Source organism: Octodon degus, unplaced genomic scaffold, assembly GCF_000260255.1.
Source record: "Octodon degus isolate 3935 unplaced genomic scaffold, OctDeg1.0 scaffold00108, whole genome shotgun sequence".
Lineage (NCBI taxonomy): Eukaryota > Metazoa > Chordata > Mammalia > Rodentia > Octodontidae > Octodon > Octodon degus.
This window is the reverse complement of record NW_004524684.1, coordinates 4,362,059-4,380,546: the sequence shown is the minus strand read 5'-3', so window position 1 is coordinate 4,380,546 and position 18,488 is coordinate 4,362,059. Positions and strand designations below refer to the sequence as shown.

General features: G+C 45.3%; 1 protein-coding gene across 1 annotated transcript in view; it reads left to right on the top strand.

Moving 5' to 3' along the window:
- The window catches only part of Gnat3 (G protein subunit alpha transducin 3), a 46,005-nt gene extending 27,840 nt beyond the window's left edge, over positions 1–18,165 (top strand). The window contains exons 5-8 of the mRNA XM_004639253.1: positions 3,779–3,907; positions 13,591–13,720; positions 13,907–14,060; positions 17,975–18,165. Coding sequence (XP_004639310.1) covers positions 3,779–3,907; positions 13,591–13,720; positions 13,907–14,060; positions 17,975–18,165 — 604 coding nt within the window. The remainder of the gene's footprint in view (positions 1–3,778; positions 3,908–13,590; positions 13,721–13,906; positions 14,061–17,974) is intronic.
- Positions 18,166–18,488: the final 323 nt, after the last annotated feature.

The window sequence follows — 18,488 nt, the reverse complement described above, 5'->3', positions numbered from 1 at the left end:
CCAACATCGTCCTATAAGCATTTCTTAGCCAAAAGGCAGAGCTAATAAGGAGGTGAGACACTACTTACGATTCTATTGTCAACGTGACTTTAAATTTTCTTTTAGCAAGTCCTTCTTCAGCCATCCACTTAGTATATTCCTGCGAGCACACGGGAATGAGCTCTAACTTAAGTGCTCGTTTTGCTTTTGTCCTTGCATACGCATGCACAGAGAGTTCAAACACAAACCCTTCATAACCCCCCACAGAACATACCAGCAGTACTTAATTGAGCAAACGAGATGAAAATAGCAACAAACGATAACATGAAAGTGTAAACGTGAAGCCCACAGAGCATCATTTGAGGACAGAATAGCAAAGCTCGCGAGACACTTTAGGTGCTCGTCGGTGGTGGGGACAATGACTGGAATGGGATGAGTGGCATTTATCCAAGGAGAAACAGTGGCCTTCTGGACTGCTCTCTCGCTGTCCTCTTGGACCCTGGCTTCCAAGGGCACGTTACCTTCTGGAGGTAGTGCTAGATGGGCATCATTTTGTGATTTCATAGACTTGTTAGCAGCTTTCCAGAGTGTCTGGGGCCAGCCGCACTTTAGCGATAAAGGGATCTCTCAGAAAGGTGAGGAAGCCCTGCCTGTGTGCTCGTCCCTGGAAGAGCCAGGGGACGGAATGCTGGCTGGCTGAAGGGTCCCATCTCAGCAAAGTCTCGGGGCAGAGGAGGGAAAGGGCTGGGTGAGCTGTAGTTAGTTTCTTAGTTTTGCAGTACATGATATTGATTAACCATTAGCTTTCCTTTACAATATTAGAAGAAATGAACTTGTAATTGTGTTCACCCCTTATTCTTTACTAGGCAGAAGCTATTTGCAGCCTATATAGTTAAAATTGGCGACGACAGTGGCATTTTATTATACTTTTAAAGTTATTCCTTTGTTACAAAACATGTTTTTTACACAATTATAGAATTATATTAAAATATTGATCTATACCTCAAGTTAGACACAATGAAACATCAATTTACACTGACTAGATGGATACTGCCCATGTTGTAATAGTTGCTGACCACCCAAAAAAATCCGCACAGCAGAAAATAGCAGAGAAGCTGACCGCCACCTCCCAGGACAGTCTCAGAAATATTTTATAGGTAAACCCAAAGATTAAAACACTAACTTTTATTTTGCTTAGATGTGTCAAAAGGAAAGCTTACTAAGAAAACTGTGGAATGGGCCGTGCTTTCTCCCACAAATTAAGAGGTTTTTTTTTTCTAAAACAAATGCTAAAGTATATTCATATTGAAAACTTAAACATAAAATTAGATGGTCAGCTGATTGCATGTACATTTCACATGCATTGTATAGGAGAGGTTTCTACCATTTGCATGAATAGATTGACTGATTGACTGATTGACTGACTGATGAGGGTGAAGTGCTTGTTATTTGCTCGAGAGCCTCCGGTTGGGGCTAACATAAAGTTGCATCTCATGAGAGCAAAGGGCAGAAAGACGGTGGTTGGCAGCCCGGGGAGCCCCTCGGTGCCAGCAAAGAGAGGCTGCTGAGACTGGAGGGAGGGAGAACTTAGTGAAGCTTGCAGGCTTGCTGGATGGAGATCTGCAGTGCTGCTTAAGATCCACGGGCTTCAGGAATTAACACAGACTTTCATCCATCCAAAGAAATATTGCTTTTATTTAATTGGAAAAAGAATCAATTATTTTAAGTGAATTCAATCATATATAAATATAGTCTCTGGCCCGAGATTTGAATTAGTTTTGAACACCCAAATATGATATTTGTTTATTAAAATAACCATTTTGAATGTGTCTACTTTGCCTGAAATTATTCTTGTGCACAAATAGAAATTCATCAGTATGCATGTTCACCCAAGCTTTCATTTACTTATCATTAAAATGAATTTAATTTCTATTTTGATAGGCAGGTTTATTTGTCTTTTACTCAGGCATGAGCTTACTGACCAGTAATACACCTAAACTGTATGCAGACTTGGTGAAGGAGACCTTCCCAGAGCTTTCCTTCCTCGGGTAGAAGACACATCCGCACAGCAAGTGGTGGCCGGCACTTTCTCTGATACGTTTCAGGATTAATGTGGCATTCTTCTTAAAACAAAGAATCTTCACTAGGATAAAATAATGGCGGTGCTTTCTTTTTACATTTTAATATTCCTAGGATGTGATTTATTTTCTTTTCTCTTATGTATTTATTATTTTGCTCTCAAACCTGTTTCCTCTGGATTGCTTCCCATTCCTAGCTTGTTTCAGGTTAAAAATGTGAAGACCCTTGAATAAATTATCATATTACTCTATATTAAAAAAAACTATTTATTTATGTATTTGGCACAGGGTCTCACTACGCAGCTCGGACTCATAGTGATCCTGTCTCAGCCTCTCCAGTGCTGGGATGACAGGCATGTGCCATCATGCCTGGTTTGAGGGCTGGCACAGCATGTGGTACCAGGGATTAAGCACGGCTCCTTTTGCTTGCCAGGCAGGCGCTTAGACCACTGAGCTATCTCCCCACCCTCTTCTATCTTTTAATGAAAAAATAGCTAGATTTTTAAAGACATTATTAGAGATACAACAGTCTGTCCACCTAAATCCTAGAAAAAAAAATTCAACTTTGAAGCATAACTACTGTACCACTGACTCTCCAATTCTATCTCATGGGAAAATGCTCATTTTTCTCTAGGTTATAGAAACCTGGGTCCAGGCAATGGTCATATTTGTCATGAAACATTAAAATGCTACTGTTATTGATATTTAAATTATTTAAAGGAATAGCCATACTGCTAGGCCACTGAAGCTTAAGTGTCAAAAGTCTAGAACTTTGGTGTTCCAAGAAAATCAAGGAATAAAACATTTGGTTTTTGGGTGATTCACATATTTGTTTCCAGGGATGGACAAGCCAGGAGCAGTTTCCTTCCACTGATCTAACAGACTTGCAGAGCAAACACAATTTACTAGGGCATATTTGTGCACCTCACCCAAAGGGTCTCAAGGGTCCCATAGGGAGAAGAGCATCGGCATTCAGCCTGATGAGAAGAGGGATGCTGACCTGTCTTCAAGGAGGGCTAAGACTACCACAGAGCTGGGGGCGGATGCTGTGTTTTCAGCCTCTGCCCCCAGAGGTGCTCGCTCAGGCAAGGGCTGCATTGTCATGAGTTAGGTCCCCTGTGCACCAGCCCGAGGAGCAGCATCCTTTCCTTGAGCTGCCTAGAGTCAGCATGGTCCCTGGTCCTAAACTATGAGACTTCTGCAAAAATTACAACTTTCAGATTTTGTGTTTTAAGCCAATTATCCTCTTAAATACTAAAATGGCTTCATTAAAGGGACAGAACTGCAAGGACAGCCCAGGGCCCCACAGAGAGCATGGACAGAGGCCCTTGCACACCCACCTGCTAGCGCTGGGCACCTGGGCCCTATACTGTGGGTTCCATCTGGATGCGTTCCCGCCTGTCCTGCCGCTCTGCACAAGCCAGCACATGTGTCAGGCGTCCTCCCTACACACCAGCTTAGGCGGTGTGGGTCCCACTGCCTGGCAGTAGGCCAGAGTTTTGGTTGAGCGTCACTAGTGCTCTGCCTGTTGCAAATTCCAGCGACCAAATTCTTCCAACTCCGATAGCAGTGTGAAAGGCTCTGGCATGGAGTTTATCATTTTTAATGGGCTCTAAACTTAAAGTTGAAAAAAAATAAGCTAAAAGTTCACTTGTACTGAATCCTGACATCTTCCAAGACACAGTTAAATATCCATATTCTTTCTTTTTTTCTTTTCTTAGCTACCTTAATGACTTAGACAGAATAGCAGCCCCCGGGTATGTGCCAAATGAGCAAGATGTTCTCCATTCTCGGGTGAAGACCACCGGCATCATTGAAACTCAGTTCTCCTTCAAAGACTTGCACTTCAGGTAGGGTCAGACACCCCTTCCATGTCTGCCCACGCAGCGCCCTCTCCCAGCCCTCGTCCTGAGACCCTCCTTCCTTCCTGCTGACCCCTGTCTGCCTTGTTTTTGTCTTCCGCAAATGAGGGCTGAATTTTGTTTTCCTTCTTTTTAAAACTGACACTGAACTTTGGATTTTAAAGGAAGGAAAGTCATTTAAAGAACACGTGAGCAGCAGGGATCCTATTGCCTTGCCTTCTCCTTTAATATTTGGTTGAAATATTTATATTGAATCTGTTTGCCTGATTTTATAAATTCAAATCATTAAAAAGAGAATGGTTTGCATCTGCTGCTGCCGTTTACTGGAAGACAAGGCAGGCGTCACAGGCGTGTTGGGGCATGAGGACCGACCGTGATTTTTCTTGCTGTTGTATTCTCACTCTTTCCTGAAATTTTACTGCAAACCCACTCCAACTCAAGGGTGTGGGTTGTGGACGAAGTGAAATATTAACCATTATTAATAAAGGCTACTTGGATCCTTCAGGAATGCAAGAAATTAATAATAGCATAATTAAGTAAGCCATTCATGGATCCAGTAAGGCAAACATTGTAAAGAGTAGAAATCTTGGAGGGAAGGCTGCCAGGAATTATTAATGTCTGTTTGCCAGAGGAGAGTAAGAGGTTGCTAATTAGTATCATAAAATTTGTTGTGGTGAGATAAAGGCTTTGAAAATTTTAAAGGTTGAAAACTGGTTATAAAGTCGAACTAATATAGGTAGAATGTTTTTAATTGAGCTGAAAGAAATCCCTTCAAAGTTCACATTACATCTCAGGCCCACACAGTTAATCCTCTGGAAGATAAGCCAAAGGCCAGAGGAGCGACATGGATCAGATCAGCAGCCACTCTTGGTTGTGCATTAGGAGTCCCAGGCAGAGCTGGGTGTGGCTGCACGCGACTGCTAGTCCAGCATGGGGGAGGCTGAGGCAGGCGGTTGGCTGTGAGTTCAAGGCCAGCCTGAACCAAAAGAAGGAAAGAAAGAAAGAAAGAAAGAAAGAAAGAAAGAAAGAAAGAAAGAAAGAAAAGAAGGAGAAGGAGAAGGAGAAGGAGAAGGAGAAGGAGAAGGAGAAAGAAGGAGAAGGAGAAGGAGAAGTTGACCTGTGAGCAGGCCTGGTTCCGCCATAGTCAGGTGCACTTTGGCAAGGACCTTACTTAGACAACTGGTCTTTGACGCACTCTCCGAAGCTTTCCCTGGCAGCCAATGTCCACTTGCTCCCCTGCTGCCCACCTCACCCTGGCAGCGCCTGTCCCGGTCTCCTTGTGCTGCCCTGCAGGCTGGCTGGCCGCACTGAGCCCACACGCCCTGCCTGGGAAGGGGCAGCAGTTTGCGCTGGCTGGTGAGTCTGCAGAGAAGCCTGGAGCAGGTAAAGTCCCGGGTGTGGGTCGGATAGTTTCCATGATAGAACTAATGTCACTTACGGAATCTCTAAAAGTGCACATCCCTGTGGACCCCTTACCATGCGGAGTGACTCAGGGCTTCTCAGACATAGCAGTTGTAACAGATCACCATGCTCCAAGGTGCTACCCTGGCCTGGGCAGGGACGAGTCCCTCTCCCAGTGAAGTCCTCAAGTCCCCCTGCTGTCTGCCTGGGCTGCAGATCTCTGTCACTGTTACTAGGACACACGTGACATCAGGCTTCCGGGCAGTGTGTGGAGGGACCCGTGTGGAGCCCCAGAGGTTCCTCCACTGTGCCAGGCGGGTGTCAGCCCACCGATGCCAGGGCATCCAAGGCAGATGTGGAGAAGACTTGGGCAAAGGACCCTCATTTGCCGGAGCACCAGCCCCGCTGCCCACACGTGGCATTTTTGTGTGTCTTTCTGCCTTGTCTCTCCTGAGCCCCAGGAAGCAGTGTCCTCAGCTCTACCTTGAGCTGCTCACCCCGGGTTCGCAGGTGAAGTGCAGTCACACGTACTGGAGGAGACCCAAACCTTTGCCTTGGAAAGAGCACCAGTTGTTCAAACATATTAGGTTAACATCGATTTGTACTCACAGAGCATAAACCGTCCTGTGACTACTGCAAACAGAATATGCAGTTTGCATATTAAATTAGAGAGCTCTAGAATTTTAAATAGGCACACAAAAAATGAAAACTCTTCTCTAGATGACACCAGGCTAGTGTGTCATCTTCGTGTATCACCTAATTTAATGGAAATTACTCACTGTTCTCATCAAACCTGGACTGCAGTGTCAAGCTGAGAACATAAATTACCTTACAGTCCTTGTCAAACTACAACTCTAACATCAAACTGATAAATTATTTTTGCAGAGACTTAAATTGCCATATAAGTAAGTGAAAAATGCACTACAAGTGTGAGTCCTGCTGCTCTACAGTTGTAGAATAATTCTCAAGAACAAAAAAAAAAACCTTATGAGAAAGGCCTGTCAGGGTTAGCAAATGACTAGAGCAGTAGCACTTTCTCACTAAAGCCTCCATGATGAAGAAACAGAATTGAAAGCACTCTGAGCTCTGCAGGACTGCAGGGGAAAGGTCAGGGGCTGTTATGTCACAGCAGCTAAAATCCTGTGCACTTAGCATAACTGCTTTTGAGAACACTTGAGCAGAACCGCGGAAGGAAACACAGGAAAGAGGAAACTGGACGTTCTTCCTCCTGTTCGCGTGTGCGGGCGGAGTCGCCCGAGCGTAGGAGACACTGGCGGCCTCACAGCAGCTGGCCCTCAGCTGAGGTTTGCTTTCTGTTCTATTGCATGGACACCATGCATTTGATGCAGGTGTGTTCAAGACTAATATCGCCAAAATAATATGACATAATACCCAATTTGTTCTAGCGACAGATTTTTAGTGGCCTCACGCCTTGCATTATCCAATAATCAGAGAAGTCCCCAGTGAGCAGCGCATCCCACGCACGCAGCTCTCTGTGCCGTAGGAAGCAGGTAACCAGGTGATCTTGGAATAGTGTTTACACTCGTGAAGACTTGGAGACCCTGTCACTCTCGTGGTGGCAAGTCACCATGACTCTAAAATCAAGATTTAGAAAAGGGTTTAGAAAGGATTTGTGAACATTGTGGGTGACTGTCAGAATCTGCCCTTCTCTAGTTTCAGATCCAGGGCGAAGGGCAGATTTCACCAGATACTGTGGTCTGGCCGTGTAGTACGGGCGCACAGCTCTGGCCAAGCCTCTCTGGTCATTTTTGTCAGACTACGAAGTCTGACAAAGCCACGTAGTTCAAAATAAATTATGACTCAGATTATGTCTTATTTTTATACTGCCATATATGGAAGGTGTTAGCAATGGTGAGTTGTTTTAAGATGCCACATACTAGAAAGTGAGCATTTGATGTGACACCTACATGGAGTATAAAGTCTCTACAGAAGCTACCCAAGCTTTATCACTTTACAGGGATTCAAACAAAAAAGATTATTCCACAGTATTCTAATATGAAATGTGAATAATTATTTGTGATCCAATACTGAACCAACGGTTTAACATAAACCCATAAAACTGAAAAGCTTTCCAATTGCTTAAAATGGGATGATAAACTCAGCTGTGTCGTAGCCCCCTGGTTAACAAAAGCCACACGGCTCTGATGTCCTGGCTAGTGCCTCACACACCTCAGCTCCTTGTCACATCAGCCCTCGCTGCGGAGTCTAGCCTGCTAACTTCTAGATACATGATGATCACCCTTCTTTGAAGAATCTTACACAACTTAAACAACAGACGTAATAAGTAAATATGCATGACTCCTCCAGCCAGTAACTGACAAAACAAGAAAACACCCCAAATTAGGACTGTAAGTCCCCTTCAACATTCTTAAAGGTCTGGTCAGTGTACTGAGGGACTAAAGCTTACTGAAACATCTTCTGATCAATGTCCCTCATAGTTGATCATAAGCATGCAGGTAAACAAGATGGCATGTTTTCATCTGATTTACATTTTGTTTTTCCTAGCCCAGCCAGTATGGAATTGTACTTTTTTTTCTGTTTTGATATGTTAGGGAGTTTATCTCTATAGTTATATATACATGTAAATTCTCTCCTGAGAAGTCTCCAAATTTCTTTAATAGTTTGTAATACTTTACCTCTCTATAAAGTAGGTGTAGGCCAAGCATGATGGCTCACACCTGTAATATCAGCCCTGGAGAAGCTGAGGCGGGGCGGGGCGGGGGGGCACTGTTAGTTTGAGGTAAACATGGGCTACCTAGGGAGTTCAGGGCCAGCCTGAGCTACATAGGAAGACCCTGTCATAAGAAGACAACAACAACAAAAATTTAGATAAAATGTAATGAATAAAGGGTATATAAGAATTCAATTACTACAATAATCTTAACAAAATCTGACTTTTCTTAGAGCTAATACAGTGCCCCGAAGAATCGATATGGCTATGGTCCACTTTCCTAACGAGCACTTCAGTTGCATAACTAACAGCAGGTGGATGGCTTTAGAAAAACACTTAAGGTTGCTCCGACCTATGTCTCCTTTGCTAATCTGTGCAGAGAAAACATTATGTATCAGGTGAGTCACAGATGATATGAGAACATTCCACCTAAGAGAGGCTTTCTGAAGCCACCTTATCAATATGAATAAAGGCTGAGGAATCTCGATGCTCCCTGCCTAGAGAAAAGGCTAAGCTTACAGGAAGTCAGCCTGTGGCTGCCGCTTGCTCTGCCGGAACAACGCTTGGCCAGGGTGCCCTGCGTAAGTCCTGCCGTTTACGCACTCTGAGTCCAGAACCACACCAGGCAGCTTCCCAAGGCCTCAGTTCCTTCTCTTCTAAAGTCGGCAAGTACCATTTTCCCATCTACTCCCAAGAATTGTCCTAAGGAGCAAAGAAAAGGAGAACTCTGGATACGAGTCTACTTCTCAGGGAGCACAGTCACTCTATGGCTTCTGTGCGACCGTGAGTCTCCTTGCTCCGGCCGGTGCATAGCACAGTCGCCAGCGTTTACAGGAGAGGAGGAAGGCTACTGCCTCGGCCTGGCTTCCATGGAGTCCTCGTGGGCTGCGAAGAGGAAAACCCTGCAGGGAAGGTGGCCAGCCCTGAGGGCTGAGCTGGTGCACACTCTGGTTTCATCTCAGAGCACATGGAAAAGTCACCTGAGACCACTGTGCTGTGGAAAATAAATATGGAGAGAGTTAGGAAATTTCTGTTTGTCCCCAGAAACATGTCTTCTAGAGATCCCATACCCTTGGATTCTTGTATTTTGATGTCCTTCATTGGTTCAGTTTATTAGGGACCCTTGCCAAACACAAAACAGTATAGAACTATTCACACGGAGGGGAAAACAACTGGTGACATCATTAGTATTTTCTGGGGTGACATAATTAGTCACCAGGCAGGACATTTAACCAGTGTCTCAAAATCACCTTAAAAGAAGGATTTTTACGAGATTTGAATATAATGTGATTAAAAATATAAATGTGATTAAAAGAAGAAAATGTCCATCAGAATAGAGGGAAAGACACAGCTGGACCTAAGAGCCAAGAAGAAGCTGAGTGTGGTAATGCAGGCCTGTAATCCCAGCACTCGGGAGGCTGAAGCCGGAGGGTCACCATGAGTTCAAGGCCAGCCTGAACTACCAAGTAAAACCCTGCCTCAAAAAGACAGCAAATAAATAAACAAATAAACACCAAATCCAAGGAAAGGGGCACAAGGCAAATGGTAAGGGGAGTATGTCCTGCCTAGCTGAGAAAATGTGACCGAGCTACGCTGCGCTCTCCTCCTATAGCGAGGCCTTTTCTATTCTAGAAATGGGACATGAGGGGCCTGCAGCACAAATGCTCTGTCCCTTCCATCACCTGCGTCCTGGTCCCTTGATGGCATGCTTTCACAGCATTATATTTCTTTGTCAGCAAGTAATAGTGATCCTTATTATGTCAGTCATCATGAAAGGAGCAGGTACACCTGTGACCCGGGGGTTCCCACTGTCTTCATAAGAGAAAGCCCAATGCCTCCCTTTTTACCCATGAACTACTGGGAAATATGTAAAGGGCTCCTGTCTGACCTTTGGACAGAAGGACGAGCCCCACAGTGAAGATGATTCCAGCCCATCAGCGTGGGTTTGTAAGCTAATTACGGGCACTGGTCCTCATTGGAGCCTCAGGTCTAAGTAAACAGATTTCTGTCTCAGGAGCTAGCAACTTACACAGCGCCTCTCTTCTGTCCGCAGAGCCCACTGCTGTGCCTGGAACTGAGCAGGCTCAGTGGCAGCTAATTAGATTAATAAGACTTGAACACATTGCTAACAAGCCAATCTAAACATAAGAAATGTGTCTATATGACAAATGCATGGTGAGGTTGGAATGCATTGCTTGGTGGAAAAGTGTCATTGCCTGTTTGGAAAACAGTAAATTCTTAAGTATCAATCAATTAAAATTAATGATATAAGGGTATAAGAAGGGGAAAAAGTGTGATCTGAATTGTTGCCACTTCTCCCACCTTTTCTGATTCATGATAACTTCAATAATGGCACAGATGAAAGTGTCTTTTGAAAAGTATCAGAGGAAAGAAACATAGGCTGTTTGCACACATTAACAAAATATTTGTCTAAAATTTTAAAAGTCTGATAAGAATGTATAACTATTAGCTTGCTTCCTTAAGAACGTTGGCTGTTAAAAACAAATGCACCAGTTTGTTTTCACATAATATATTCTTAAGCACAAATTTATGCTGCTTTTCTTCATTTTATAAACCTGAGACTGCAGAGGGTTTGAGTAGAAGCACATGTAGTGTTCTTTTTTGGCACTAAATGTGACTCCAAACCACAAAACTATTGAAATATTAGCCATTATTATCAATATTATGAAAAGTTTTTCTTTTAATATGCTCCTAAATGAAGCAAGTGCATATGTGCACTGTTGCAACAAAATCAAACTTGTAGAGACCAGGAGATTCCTGAAATAAAAAGGTGTGTTAGCCAGGAGAGCAGGACCAGAGCTGGCACCAACCCCCAAGCCACCAGCAGTCCTGGGAGCACCTGCGGACACTCACTGAGCCTGTGAGGTCACTGTGGCTCTTGAAAACTCAGGGAAAGCAGGCATTAATCACTCACACTGCATGCACGTGGGCTAGGGAGACGAGGGATGGATGACGCGGAGCAGGCCAGGCGTTTGAGGGAGAGGGAGGAAGGTTAGGAGGGTCGCTTATTTCTCTTTGATTGGTTGAAGGTAGCTGCATTTTTGCCATCCTCTGGGGCCCTAGTAAAGGATTTCAGCACGGACTTGGGGGAGGTGGTACAGGTTTTGCTTCATCATTTGGTAATTTTGATCCAAAGATGTGGGCTGAATTGATTGCTAATCAATCTTCTCTCCTGCTTGTGAATAAATTTAGGACACGTCATTTTTCTCCCTTATTAGTGAATGAATATATATATATATATATATATATATATATATATATATATATAATTTCAGTGCTGCAGACTTGTTTTCTACTTAGTCATACTGGAAATATCAAGTACAGCATATTGTGTTCCTGATTATACCTGGCACCTCAGCACTGGGTGAAACTCATTACTTGCAGTACGGTTACCACCCTGGAAATCTGCAGAGCTTGGCTGCTTTTTGATATGTAATGACCTCACCTTTCCACTACTGCAAGGTCCTTTGCTCCTTATCTTTGCCTTAGCAACTACCTTGCTGACTCGGATCAAAGCTACTGACCACAGCAGCAAACAATGCCAGCCCCCTTCCTAAAATCACCCCCCACTATCTGAAATCTCGATTTCTCCTGGAGGAAGCACCTCACACTGTCTCAGCTTCTTGCCGGGCTGCCCCTCTCCTGCCTCATCTGCTCAGTCCCGCATGTGCTTGGGGTTCTGCACAGCTGTCATCCTGTATTGTCGCTGATGATTCCATTGCATGTCCTATTCCTTCCCTACTCTACACGGGTGCTTCAAGTGTGTCCCCGCCCACACACACACACAAGCCATCACCACTGCTGCCAGATCAGAAGCTTCCCAAGACAAAATCCTCGATGCCTGGTAAACAGTCAGGGTTTAATCAACATTTATCGAATGAGTGAGTTGAAGGTACTTATGAAGTCACAAAACTCAATGGTTTCACCATAACTGTAACGCTCCTATAATATTATCTCGAACAGGCTGTGTTCTCTCATGCCTTGCAGCCTTCCACATGCACTTTGTATGAAAGATATCCCTGCCTTACATTAACCCGAAAGCTGTTCATTTACTTGCCGTGGTCATACATCTGTTATGTGTCAGGCAAGGTGCTGGACACTGGAAATGAAGTACTTACTAAGACCAAGACCCTGCTTTCAGGAGCCTGGTACTCTGGTAGGGAGATGATAGATATTAAGCATGTAAAGGACTTTTAAAACCAGCTAGTTATTAATTTTGATGGTTACTATACAGGAAAGAGAGTGATTCAGAGTATCAGGGAATAAGGAGAGGAAAAGATTTACAAAAGACTCTTGGGTGGGTCTTCTGTGAAGACATTCATCTAAAAGTTAAGATCTAAAAGTTAAGAAAGAAGAAATCCTGAGAGGCAGAAAGAGGGACATGTGGCACAGGGAAAGGAGACTGCTTTGTTGAAGTCCTGGGGCAGCGAAAGTTCCATTTGGACTAGGGGAGCTCGCAGGACAGCCTCCAGGAGCAAGTGCTGAAGAGACAGCAACAGGTGAGGGATGGTCAGGTTCCAGGGATGGATCCAAAAGTCCAGAAACCTGCAGCCCCTGAATGTCCCCAGCCGCCGTTTTGCTCAGGAGAAGCAGAGCTCACTAAAGGGCTGCGAGGAAGACTGCTTAGTGAGACTCATCAGTTCGCTAAAACAAAGTGCATGCAAACAAAATTTGGATTTGCCAAGGTAGTGTGGGGGCTGTATGGTTACAAACAGGGAAGCCAGTTGACTGTATGCAGTAGCTTTGCTGAGAAAGGCTAGACAGGAAGGGAGAGTTGGGCGAGGAACCTGCCCCACCGGTGACAGCACTGCAGATGCTTAGAACTTGGAGGTATGGGGCGTTAGAGGAGCTGCTCGGAAGCTCTGTCCACATCGCTGGCTTCTGCTGAAACAGGAGAGAGCAGCCAAGAGCAAGCCATCAGCCTGGGGTGAGGCTCACGAGCGTGGGGTTGGCAGGAGCCTCCTCACCCTCTGGCGTTTCCTTCCGTCCTTTACAATGTCTATCACATGGTGGTACAGCAGCCTTCTTGCTTTTCTGCCTGCCGGGCAACCATCTTTTTGAAGATAGACCCTGTCTCCTCCTCTTTACATGGCGAATGCAGCACATCGTCTGCACAGGAGGCAAACACTCACTGCTTGAATAAACAAATGAATGCAGGAAGAGCTAAGAGAGCAGGAGAGGGTCACAGGTCGCGTGTAGTATCCCAACAGTAGAGGCTGCTGATCTTCCTGAAGTTTCTCTTCCTTCTCAAGAAGATGTACAAATTCTGATCAGAAACTTCCAAAGCTTGTCCATTTTTTATGAAAACAAACCTGCTTTAAATTTTCAAGTTGCTCAAAGACAGTGTGGAAAGTATTACACTCCACTCTGCATAATGATTTCTTTAAAAAATGAAATTTCTATTTTTCTGTAGTCCTTACATTGCAAGTTGTAGAATATTTTATAATCAATAAAAAACAGAATGCTTGTTGAGGGCATGGGAGCACCTTGTATGACTTTTATTGTTAACCTTTATGTAGATTTTGCAAGATTCATTTTTCATTTAACTTTTTTGAAGAATGTTTGATGTGGGTGGACAGAGGTCGGAGAGGAAGAAATGGATTCACTGCTTCGAAGGAGTCACGTGCATCATATTCTGTGCCGCGCTCAGCGCCTACGACATGGTCCTGGTAGAAGACGAAGAAGTGGTAAGTCCAACAGTGGAACAAGACCGAGGTAAAAACCAAGCATTTGTGCTGCCCAAGGCACTGCCGCTCTCAGCAACTCAGTAAAGGCCTCCCAAAGACGGATGGGCTTCCAGTGCTTGCTGCCCATGGCCGCGCCTCTTGCTGCACATGACTCACTGTCCACACTCTCATCTTTTCTACCACCAGAACAGGATGCACGAGAGCCTTCACCTGTTCAACAGCATCTGTAACCACAAGTACTTCGCTTCCACCTCCATTGTCCTCTTTCTCAATAAGAAAGATCTCTTTCAAGAAAAAGTAAACAAGGTGCACCTCAGCATCTGCTTTCCAGAATACACAGGTGAGATGCTTTTGATTCTGTAATAATAAATGGTTGTCAGGATATGCAGCTTCCTAGCTGCGTCTGACCTTGCATATCTATGAGGATGAGTCACGTGATCATAGTGGAAATAGACTCATGGCCCACCCTGAGGAGGTTCCTACAAATAAGGAGGAATCTCCCCTGTACTGTGCATAGGATTGCAAATCCCCACTGGACAGATGAAAAAGCTCACATAGATAGACAGCTGCTCCCCTAAATAAGGCCTCAAGCAACTTAGCTACTTATTATATGACTTGGTAATGGGAATGCAACTCTCATTCCAGATGGAGATTTTTTAATGTACATCCTAATGAAAACTTACAATGCTAGATTAGACCCCAGTGCCTTTTCAGGATCTGAATTGTTGTGTAAGGACAGCACCAATAAGTTCAAGAGTAATGCTGTAGTCTCCTCTTTGTCACATTTCCTTAGGTCCCAGAATTTTATTTTATTTCATTATTTATTTCTTCATGTGTTTTTCGTACAGGGTATACAGGGTCTACTGGGTCTCACTATGTAGATCAGACTCCTAGTGATTCTCCTGGCTTCAGCTTCCTAAGCACTGGGATTACAGGCGTGCGCTACCACGCCCATTCTCACTCCCCATCTCAGCATGCCCTGGGGTGGGGCCAGCACGGCAGGCCAAGTGTTGAACCCCGGTCCCAGCGTCTGCCTAAGCAGTGCTTCAGTCCCTGAGCTCTCTGGCTGACCCTGGTCCCAGAATTTCACTTCAGTACTGTTAGTCCGTGAGAAATGGTTTTGCTTCCAGTGACAAAGGTTTGTTCATACATAGTTGGATGCTCTGTTGCTAATCAAAGTACGGAAGCTGAAGAGATGTATGATTTAAACAAAATGGTGCAGCCAGCCTCTCCTCTTCGGTGTATGGGGGAGCCCAGATGGACAAGGATCATGCTGTGTTATCACAACAGATTCTTATGCTGGTTAATCTACAACTAGTGCTTCTGTCATCATTATATTATCATGAATATATTTACATGTTTACACATTTATCATGTTATTTGATACAAGCATGATTCCAAGTTTAATATTAAACTAAATACAGCTGTAAGCAACAGATATAAGCATATCTACATCTCTTTAAACATCATTTCCTAGAGAAACCTTGAGTTTGAAAAAAAAAAAAAAGAACTTTGGAACACAAATGACAAAGCGTTCCCAGAGTAGCCTGCTCCTGCCCCTTCCCACAGCTTCCTCTGTCACTCGCCCCTTCCACTAGCGGGTATCACGGATGCCGCGAAGTTAGTGAAGGTTTGCGTTCGGTGTTGAACGTTTCCATGTGCTTTCCCAAGTCCGTATCATTCATCCAGCTAGGTTGGTCAGCATTCTGCTACTACAGCAGATGCTTGAGATACAGCAGCTTATGAAGAGAATAGGTCTTTTGCTCACAGTTTTGGGAATTTCGGTCGTGGCCATTGGGCTCGTGCCTTTGGGCTGTTGGCAAGGATCCCATTGGGCTAACGGTGCAGGGTGGGAGAGGCCCATTCACCTCATGGCAGCAGAAGGAAAGGAGAAAGCAGGAGGAGCCAAGGCCCCTTGGTCCCCTCTGGGGGATGCCCTTGATGCCCCCAAAGGCCTCTTAGATTTTCCTCCCTAGGACACCAAGCTGGGGCAGAATCTTTAACACACAGGCTTTCAGGAGATGTTTCAGACCCAAGTGAGAGCCGTGTGAGGGTGTGACAGGCCAGCTGGCACCCTGGGCCGGCCCTGCAAATGTGTGCCTTCTCCTCCTTCTCTCACCCCACTCTTTGTGCAGCTGTGGCTTCTGCACACTGCACCACACAGCTGCCACCCCAGTGCAGCATGGAGCCTTTCCTCAACGGCTTTTCTGCTCTTCTGCTTAAGTTTCCTAGGGTGTTTTTCTTTTCTGGTGAATTGGGAGCTCATTTCTTTTCATTCCTGAGTCATGCCACAAACAAACTAGAATTTATCTTTTCACCTATTAAGAGGTGCTTGGTATCTTGGTTGCTTCTGGTTTTTTTGTCAATGATTCTTAAAAGCTGCTGCAAGCATCTTTGTGCAGGCTTCGCAGTGGGTGTAGGTATCCAGGTGACTGCCCAAGGCACAATCTCCGGATGACACAGCAGGACCGTGTCACTGTGAAGGAGGCTGCAAAGCTGCCTCTCAAGTGACAGGTCTATGTTGCAACCCCAAGAGCAGTACTTGAGCATTCCTTTGGTTCCATGCCCAGGGATTGCTGGACTTCAGCCATGTGACGTTTTTCCTTTACGACTTAATGTTTCTTCAGGGCTGGGGCTGGAAAGGAAGCTGTGTCGGTGCTCGGCATGTTCCCAACCAGGGACCGCATCTTCTGTCAGTCCTACCTGTGCTCTTGTTTCTACGTCAAGTTCTTGGGAAGCAGATTCTCCTGCAGCGCCAGTCCTTGGGTCGCTTTAGCTCTCTGTTCGTGACCTGACCTACTTTATGTTCATCTTTCGCTCCACTGGACCACTGTGCGTTCTGCCGCTTAGCTTCTCAAGCACCTCGCTCATCACGTCGGGGCTCCACCAAATCCTCAGTCAGGAATTTCCCTGCCTACCCCTCTCAGCGATGCTGTGTACTCCGAATCATAGCCTGTAATCTGCCCGGTTTCTTCTCTTCTGTCTGATTCCTGCAGTTCATCTGCAGTAGCCATTTGTGTCCACCAGAGCAGCAGTGCCTCCCAGCCTAGTGAGGCAGGCCATTCCCCTTGCTCTTCTTGTCTCTCATTCACATGTTGTGCCCTCCTTCTCCTAAACTGTATCTCCAGGTACAGCTCACACTCTGCCCCTGTTAGCTCTCTTTCATCTAGTGTTCCTGTTCTCTCTCCTTCTGTTTGTATTATACACAGGCACACTCACAATGACACTGTTGTAGGCAGCTGAGTTAGACAGAAATACTCTAGGCAGTCAGACAGGGCCAGGCCCTCAAGGAGACAAGATGGAAGACAAGGTGACTATGCGACTTGGAAGAGACAGACCCTCCCCTCTGTGGGCCACGCCTCAAGACAAAAGAGGAAACAAATGTAGCCACATGCTTCCCTAAGGATGGGCATCAGGGATTGATATTCTAAATAGGCATCAATCACCTTGAAAGAGCCCAAATGAGTCACTGATCCAACCCCAATAGGAAAAGGCCCTGTCCCTATTCATGTCCACTTGCTACATGACTTGCTTCCTCATTTGGTCCTGGATTTAATCAATTTTACCTGAGCAATGGTGCTTGTAATCTCATTGGCTGACCATAGTTTGGTCCCACCGCAAGCCCACCTAAGCAAGTTCCCATGTCTTCTCCACCACCTTAGACTGCCTCACTGCATGGTTTCACTCTATAAAGGTCCCTGAAAGAGACAGCTTACCAGGGATCGCCCTCTCAGGGCCCCCCTTTCTATCCCTCTTGGATAGGAACTTTCTTTCCCCCAATAAATATATTCTACTCTTAAAAATGTAGGAATTACGTTCCTACAATTCATTCTTCGTTTTTAGAAAACACAAACTCATCCCAGGCACCTTTCAGGCCTTGAGTTTCATTTTCTTCCCTATATCAACATGAACAAGCAGGACCTCATATGCATGTGGATTTGTTTTCGCCATTTGCTGCGTGAATCGGCTGCACGCCTGTGTCTTGGTCTGATGCGGACGGCAGTTTCAGCCCCCAAGCCCCGGTGAATGGGCGTGGCTCCGTGGATGGGCGTGGCTCCAGTGGGTGGGTGTGGCTCCAGCCCCAAGTCGCCGCTCGAGTCCCTGAAGAAGGACCTTTGCTGTTGGGTTCTGTGACAGGCACTGCATTCAGTAGCACTGTGCAAAGTAACATCACTGCACTGGCTGAGGATGCTTACAGCTCCCTGGTTTGCGGCGTGCCATTAACGCTTCCTCCCTTGAAACTTTGCTAACTAGGCCCGAATACCTTCGAGGATGCCAGCAACTACATCAAGAACCAGTTCCTAGACCTGAATCTGAAGAAGGAAGACAAGGAGATTTATTGCCACATGACCTGCGCGACAGACACCCAGAACGTCAAGTTTGTGTTTGATGCAGTGACGGATATCATCATCAAAGAGAACCTGAAAGACTGCGGGCTTTTCTAAGCCTCCCTCTCCTCTTCCACTTTTGCTCACAGAATCTTCCCAAGATAGAAATCAAAGGGTGCTGTGGGATTAGTTTGAATAGTCACTAGTTTATCTAGAGGAATAACTTGCACTCCAAAAAAGCCCCTCCTCCAAAAAACAATAGTGTGGACATTATTGTCACTCAAAGCCAGGTGAGCTTCTGTTTCTCTGTCGTGGACTCACGGGGTCTCTGATGTCATCACTTCTGAGCACATGCCTCGTGTGCAGCCACAGCACCCCCAGAGCGCCCGATCTCATCGAGACTCATGTGCTTTGGTAACTGTAACAGTAGGCATCCGTGA